This window comes from Drosophila sulfurigaster, chromosome 2R (assembly GCF_023558435.1).
Source record: "Drosophila sulfurigaster albostrigata strain 15112-1811.04 chromosome 2R, ASM2355843v2, whole genome shotgun sequence".
NCBI classification, from domain to species: Eukaryota; Metazoa; Arthropoda; class Insecta; order Diptera; family Drosophilidae; genus Drosophila; species Drosophila sulfurigaster.
In genome coordinates, this window is record NC_084882.1 from 31,593,503 (window position 1) to 31,601,011 (window position 7,509).

At 40.4% G+C, this 7,509-nt stretch overlaps 2 protein-coding genes across 2 annotated transcripts in view; one reads left to right on the forward strand and one right to left on the reverse strand.

The window, feature by feature from the left end:
- Window positions 1-6,838, reverse strand: part of LOC133837177 (heterogeneous nuclear ribonucleoprotein Q) — a 54,601-nt gene extending 47,763 nt beyond the window's left edge. The window contains 1 exon segment of the mRNA XM_062267853.1: window positions 6,488-6,838. Within this exon segment, the coding sequence (XP_062123837.1) occupies window positions 6,488-6,500 (13 nt within the window). The 5' untranslated portion in view covers window positions 6,501-6,838.
- On the forward strand, window positions 732-5,398 carry LOC133837180 (uncharacterized). The gene is made up of 7 exons (XM_062267857.1): window positions 732-1,878; window positions 2,178-2,473; window positions 2,533-2,728; window positions 2,785-2,902; window positions 3,386-3,915; window positions 4,230-4,347; window positions 4,422-5,398. The coding sequence occupies exons 1-7, from the start codon at window positions 956-958 to the stop codon at window positions 4,686-4,688; spliced, it is 2,448 nt and encodes an 815-aa protein (XP_062123841.1). The 5' UTR covers window positions 732-955; the 3' UTR covers window positions 4,689-5,398.
- Window positions 6,839-7,509: the final 671 nt, after the last annotated feature.

A 7,509-nucleotide genomic window follows, 5' to 3' on the forward strand; every position in this document is an offset into this window, starting at 1 on the left:
TAATAATAAAAATGCAAGCTTGAGCAAACACTTCAAATGCAAATTTGCAATTTCTTCAACATGGCGGCAAAGTAACGGTGAATTGGAGCGTCAGGTACCTTACTATGAAAATTTCACTTGTAACACAACTAAATTATAATTTTTAACAAGAATTGTTAGCAGTTTATAAGCCCTTTTTGTCTTTTTTAGATTGTAAGTTTTATCTGCTTTTAAATTTACATTTTTAATAAACATTCACTTTTTAAATTCACTTTTGATTTTTAACTAAAGGAGGAGCAATATTGTGAAAACTATCGATGCTCCCGCGATATATTTTAAAAATCGATTTTGGACGACAAGCAATAATGCATTGATTACATCTAACTACTAATGTTCGTTATTCTAATTCAGTATTTTCAATATATATTAATTTTTAAATTATTTTGAATATTACATACAAGCTTAATTCATGTTCGCCTTCTTTTTCAATATTTGTATACATCTTTTTTTTTTTTTTTTTTATTAAAATAATAACGAAATGATAACAAAGAAAGGTGCACTGTTACCTAACTAGGCAACTTAAACAAATCAGAAATAATACACCTTTTAAATTTCCTTTTTTAAACAAAGAACTGGTTCGCGTTATGCCCGCAATTTGCAACACTGAAGCGAACCACCCGCAACAGCGCTTGTAAACGATTTATCGATATGCGCAGTGTGACCGTCGTTACTGGTTGCAACCACTTGCAACACTGTTGTTTGAGGGCGTAGTTCCTCCAACAAGTGCAAAGCATCAATTTGTATTACTAATCAAACGCGTTGCGTTGTGAAGCTGCGGGCGTGCTCTGGAATTTGGTGTTTGTTTTAGTTTAGTTTTGTGTTTTTGCGTTTAAGTTAATACAGCGACGCCCCGCGCTGCACATTAAGCTGCTCAGGCAGGCAGCTACACATCAAACAAAGCCCCAACAACCAAAAAATGGGTTTGTTTCTGCCGTCGACAATTTTGGGACGCAGCTATTTGCTGTTTGTTCTTGTTCTGATTGTGGGTGTGTTCGCGCAGCACGAATGGCAGGCTCGTGACGCCTTTGACGAGATCAAACGCCAATTCGACAAAGTCAACGCCGACAATTGTCCAATACAGCATCATGGAGATTTGTTTATGCCTACGGACGCAGTGTCCCACAAACCAGACATCAAGGAGGTGAATGTGAATCCCGTGTTCCCAAATCGCACAGCGCTGCTGCATCTGCAAAACATGGCGCTGAGTCGCAGCTTCTTCTGGAGTTATATACTGCAATCTCGTTTCATTCGTCCCGCCATCAACGATACTTATGATCCTGGCATGATGTATTACTTCCTGTCCACGGTGGCTGATGTTTCCGCCAATCCCAGCATCAATGCTTCGGCTATTTACTTCTCGCCGAACAGTTCGTATTCGTCATCGTATCGTGGCTTCTTCAACAAGACCTTTCCACGCTTTGGTCCACGCACTTTCCGTCAGGATGATTTCAACGATCCCATCCATCTACAGAAGATTTCCACTCTGAACACTTTTGATGTGCAGGACTTGGGCGCTCATCATCCCGATACCATTTCCAAGGATTACACACACGATTTGTACAAGATCAATGAATGGTATCGCGCTTGGTTGCCCGATAATGTTGCCGGACGTCACGATACTAAGATCACGTATCAGGTGGAGATCCGCTATGCGAATAACACAAATGAAACGTACACATTCCACGGACCGCCAGGCTCTGAGGAGAATCCGGGTCCCATTAAACTGACACGCCCTTACTTTGATTGCGGACGCTCCAACAAGTGGCTGGTGGCTGCCGTGGTGCCCATCGCTGATATTTATCCCCGACACACGCAGTTCCGGCACATCGAGTATCCCAAGTGAGTGCACAAAGATATCTTGCAAGGGAGCACGTATTTTTCTTTAAGAATTCAATTCAATTATTGGTCCTGACACAAGCTGTATGGGAGTCGGTACTACATTTAATATATATCATTTGGATATTTCCATTATCATTCTATCTAAATTCATTCGAGAACAATGCTTCCAGTGAGAACTTAATTCATAGCACGTAATGCAATCGGCGCTTAGCGTAGACACGAACCATTTTTAAGCTGGCTAGTAATTTAGAAATATTGCATATATATATTTTTAATCTTTATATTACATTTTCTTTCAGATACACCGCTGTCTCTGTGCTGGAAATGGACTTTGAGCGTATTGACATCAATCAGTGTCCGTTGGGCGAAGGCAACAAGGGTCCCAATCACTTTGCGGACACAGCGCGTTGCAAGAAGGAGACCACAGAGTGCGAGCCGTTGAATGGCTGGGGCTTCAGGCGCGGTGGCTATCAGTGTCGTTGCAAGCCAGGTTTTCGACTGCCGCCCACAGTGCGACGTCCTTATCTAGGCGAGATTGTGGAACGTGCACCAGCTGAACAATATTACAATGACTACGATTGCCTCAAAATTGGATGTAAGCAAAGATTGCTGCTCTGCTTCTTTAGATGTGTTTTAATCTTGATTTCTTTGTAGGGATTCAAAAGCTGCCCATTACTTGGGAACGTGCGCCATATCACGTTAGGCAAAAGTATTTGAACATGCACCCAACGTATCGCAACTTTACAACGGGTTCGAAAGCGCTACACGCTCAGCACTTGAACATTGATCAGGCATTGAAGTATATTCATGGCGTCAACTATCGCACATGCAAAAAAGTAAGTAGCAAGAAGTGCTGTCGGTTATAATAAATAATAAATTTCTGTAATTTCTATTTCTTTTTTTTAGTTTCCATCCTCAAGATTTGATACTGCGTGGCGATGTCAGCTCTGGCGCCAAAGATCAGTTTGAGAACGAAGCCAAGATGGCTGTGCGTCTGGCCAACTTTATCAGCGCCTTTTTGCAGGTAAGACGCTCGCAGTGATGGAAACAAGGTTAATGCTAAGGCTGTGAAGCTGTATTTCCCATCGCCTTCACGCTAAATGAAGAGCAATAATTGATAAACCCGACACCTATTAAGAGGCCTTCGACGTCGCCTCTTGAAAACTTCTCAAGTGTAAATTATAATTTTCCACGCGTAATTCAACTTCCTCGAATTTCCTGCAATGCCAGTTTCAGTTTCCAGCTTCAGCTTCTATATTTCGCTGTGTGCCGAGTGTTGCATGAATTAAATATTCAGTGTCAAACCATTACCAAAATGCTAAATTCATTAGTTTGAGGACACGAAAAACGGGTTCGCCACAAGGCGGCGTCGTCGTCGTCGTCGTCTCTTCATTAAATGCGGCAAATGTTCACATCAACTGCTTCTCTCTAAATCTCCCTCTCTCTCCATACTCTCGGGGGGAAAATCACAAAACTGCTCTCAAAACAAATTTTTAATATCTTCCAGATATCGGATCCCAACGAAGTCTATTCGGGCAAACGTGTGGCGGACAAACCACTGACCGAGGATCAAATGATTGGTGAAACTCTGGCCATTCTAATGGGCGACAGCAAGGTGTGGTCGGCCCAGACGCTTTGGGAGCGCAATAAGTTTACGAATCGCACCTATTTTGCACCCTATGCCTACAAAACGGAGCTGAACACACGCAAATTTAAGGTGGAGGATCTGGCGCGTCTGAACAAAACACACGAGCTGTACACGGAAAAGAAGTACTTCAAGTTCTTGAAGCAACGCTGGAATACGAATTTTGATGATTTGGAAACGTTCTACTTGAAAATCAAGATACGACACAATGAGACAGGTGAATACCAGCAAAAGTACGAACATTATCCCAACTCGTATCGTGCGGCAAACATGAAGCATGGCTACTGGACACAGCCGCAATTTGATTGTGATGGCTATGTGAAGAAATGGCTGGTGACCTATGCGGCTCCCTTCTTTGGCTGGGATAGCCTCAAAGTGAAACTGGAATTCAAGTAAGTAGAAGTTGAATATAAAAAGGGGCCGGTCCGAAAACTGGTCGGATTGGATTGAGTCGAGTCAAGTCGCTTGTCTTGGTTGCGTGCCGCTGTCACGGGCCTTAGGATCACCCCTTTTTTAGGGGATAGACGACGAGTCCCCTAAGTCCCATTTGAAATTGTTTGCACTGTTGATTGTCTAATTTTCAAGTGTTGACATTGGCCCAACTTATGACTTGTGACTTTTCGACTCTCCTCTCTCTCTCTCGACAATTGTCATGCAAATGTTGGACGGGGCAATTAAATTGACTAATTTGTTGTTTGCTTCACAGAGGAGTGGTTGCCGTCTCCATGGACATGCTCCAGCTGGATATTAATCAGTGCCCGGACTGGTATTATGAACCGAATGCCTTCAAGAACACACACAAATGTGATCAGAAGACTTCATATGTGAGTAACTGAAATACATTGTTTGGTCTTTTAATGAAGTTGCTGAAATGTTTTCCTTTGTGTGTGTTTTTTAGTGTGTGCCAATTCAGGGACGTGGCTATGAAACTGGTGGCTACAAGTGCGAGTGTCTGCAGGGCTACGAATATCCCTTCGAGGATTTGATCACCTACTACGATGGCCAGTTGGTGGAGGCTGAGTATCAGAATATTGTGGTCGATAAGGAGACTCGCTACGATATGTTCAAGTGCCGTTTGGCGGGTGCAGCGGGTTTGCAATCGGCATTGGGATTGGTCATTTCACTATTTGGTCTGACCATCACATTGCTCTATCGTTTTAGTTAGGCGCATCCCACCCCTTCTTAAGCCAAATATCTTAACAATTCCGTCCGCAATTCTAAAATCTCTATAACTTAAGCAAAAAAAAAACCGAAAAAAAATCTCTGACAAAGCAACACAGCAAACTGAAAGACACAAAATTGACACCCAAAACAAAACGCGCTGTTGCCAAAAAAAAAAAATTCAAAAAGAAAAAAAAACGCTCAACCAAGTTGTCCACTCTACTTCTGTGTATTCTCCATATTCTCTCTCTCGCCTTTGAACATTGTCATCATTTATCTGCAAGGCGATTAAGTTGTAGACATAATCTATTACAATGAATCTGGTTATTTGTCATTTCTATCAAAAGCGGCAGCCAAAAGCAGCGGCAGCAGCAACGGCAGCAGCAGAGGCTACAGAAAAGCGCAAACAGCCGCGCCTACTGTGCTCAGATTACGGAAGCGTTTGCCGTTGTCGCTGCCGCTTCTGCTTTTGCTTCTGTTGCTGCCGCTTCTTGTAGCTTTCGATTGTGGCCCTTTGCTAATGTCCGTGAAGACGCACAGCTGTGTGTGCGTGCTCCGAGAGTCGAGAGATCGCAAACCTGTTAACATCAAAACCCAGTTAGGCTTCTGCTGTGTCTTCTTGTGTACCTACACCCCATCCACACCACAGCAGAGGGGTTGTTTGTGCCGCACACACACACACGGACACACACCTTTCCTGCCTAGCCTGGGCAACAGGCACAAAAAAAGCAACGCCTGCCTAGTGTTTTTCTTATATTAAATCGTCGTCGACATTTGCGGGGTTCGTCCGTCGTGTTCCATGGTCCATTCTGGCTGGCTTTTTTGCCTGAATTAAATATGCCGCCGTTTTTCTTATTTTTTATGCAGCTCTCCTCTATTTTTTTGTGTGTGCGCGTACATATATATTTTTTTTTTTTGCTTGATTATCATATGCGCTTGAATTTTTATTATCTATATATACCCTGAGAACTTTTTCTATGCGCGGCACGGAACCAGTTTTATCAGCCACTTGGTCGTGGTCTTCCTTTCGGCTTCTTGGTCTCCTGCCAGGGCAATTCAGGAACAAAAAATTGCCAGCTCTTTTTTTAATTCATTAAAAAATGATATGGTCATAGAGAGGTAGCGTAGAGACTTGGACACAACTTGGCAAACGAAAAAAAAAAACACAAAATATTTTCACACATTTTTCATAGTCATATCAGGGCAAAAACAGTGGGCAGTGACGACCGCTGCGTTTTGGGCAACTCCTCCATTTCCATTTCGATTTGTGCCGTTGCCGGCTGAAGACTCTGCTGCTGCGTGTTTGTCTCTCTTTAGAATCCGACGCAGCGGGAACACGTTCAAGTGGTTCTCGCATTTCCATATTCCATATTTTTTATTATACTCTTTTTTTTATTATTTTGGCAACGTAATCATATCAGTTTGTAGGACAGTACAAAAAAACGAAAAGACAGCTAAACGAAATTTTTAAGTGTTTTTAAGTGCCTTAGCGAAAAGAGGAAATTAAATATAAACAAAAGACTTCAAAACGTAAGTCCGTCCAATATACAAATATAATCACTGTCTCTTTTGTATTATGTATTTTTTATACTATACTTTTTAAGTGCCTTGACAGAAGCGAATACATTCGATTTTTTTAAAATATGTAACCAACTTATAGTCTAATAATTGTGTAGTCTTAAGATCGAATCTCGTTTAAAAACAACAACACAGAAGAATCTTTTTTGTAATTTGCAATTCATAAGCAATATACGATTTGTACCAATAAAATGACACTTAGAAAAATAATTGAGTATCACTTACCAAACTTATTCATATTGGTTTCGCAATTAATTTTGCAAAAAAAGTTCGTCCAGGTAATTTATGAGTTTGGTTCTGATTTATTTTTACTTTTTTTTTTGGGGAAACAATGGACAAACAAAACACACGAACTTTGATAACCAAATATTTTATATATATATCTGCCGCCCGGTGTTTGTCGTCGGGCGCCACGTTGTTCTTAGATCGCGGTTAGTTGTTTTGCACGGCTGAACTGATACGATTTAGTTGCGATCGGTCCGAGCTATCCGCGAAATATAAAGAAGAATAAATCGTTAATTCAAACGTTGATTTATTTTTGATCCTTTTAGAATTTTAACAAATTTTGGAAGGGTTCAATTTTAATGAGAGATGTTTTTGTACTGACGTTCATACGTTGCCCCACAATAAAGATTTAGAACGCTGACAGTTGACATTTGTCGCCCCGCCAACTAGACATCGATTAAGATCGTAAGTACAAAAAAAAAACAAGTTATTTCATTTTATATATATATATTTTTTTTTTGTTTTTTTTTAGTGTTCATTTATTTGTTGGTTTTTTGTTTGTGTCTTTTTTCTTTTTGCTTGTTCTAAATACATAATAAATACCACTTGGCTCCTCTGAGCGGGGGTAGATCTATGGAGTTGGTTATCAAACGTCATCATTAAAAACTATCACAAATCAATTTATTGGATGTGGCTACACAATAATTTAATACAAGTTACAAAGTAGGCAGCTGACAAATTGTATGATTCAAATACCAGTTGCAATGAATGCTTGAAACGAATCAGTCAGTCATTGAATACCTTGTGAGCTCTTCTTTTTTGTTTTGTTTTTTTTTTAATTTACGCCTGGATTCAATCGTACAATATTTTCAGTGACTTTCACATTGTTTATAATAATAATAATACAACAAGGATCAGATCGCTCAACAATAAATACACAACATTTAGCTAAAAAAAATTACATTCAATATTCGTCATTCACATTTTGGTTTTTGTTTGTCTCTCACAATAAAACGAAAAAC

Bases quoted from the DNA above. Each gene is read 5' to 3' on its own strand.
- LOC133837180 (XM_062267857.1), top strand. From the start codon at position 956: ATGGGTTTGTTTCTGCCGTCGACAATTTTGGGACGCAGCTATTTGCTG. The intron at 2,729-2,784 runs GTGCTGTCGGTT...TCTTTTTTTTAG, and splicing joins AAAAAAGTAAGTAGCAAGAA to TTTCCATCCTCAAGATTTGA. The intron at 4,348-4,421 runs GTGAGTAACTGA...TGTGTTTTTTAG, and splicing joins GTGATCAGAAGACTTCATAT to TGTGTGCCAATTCAGGGACG.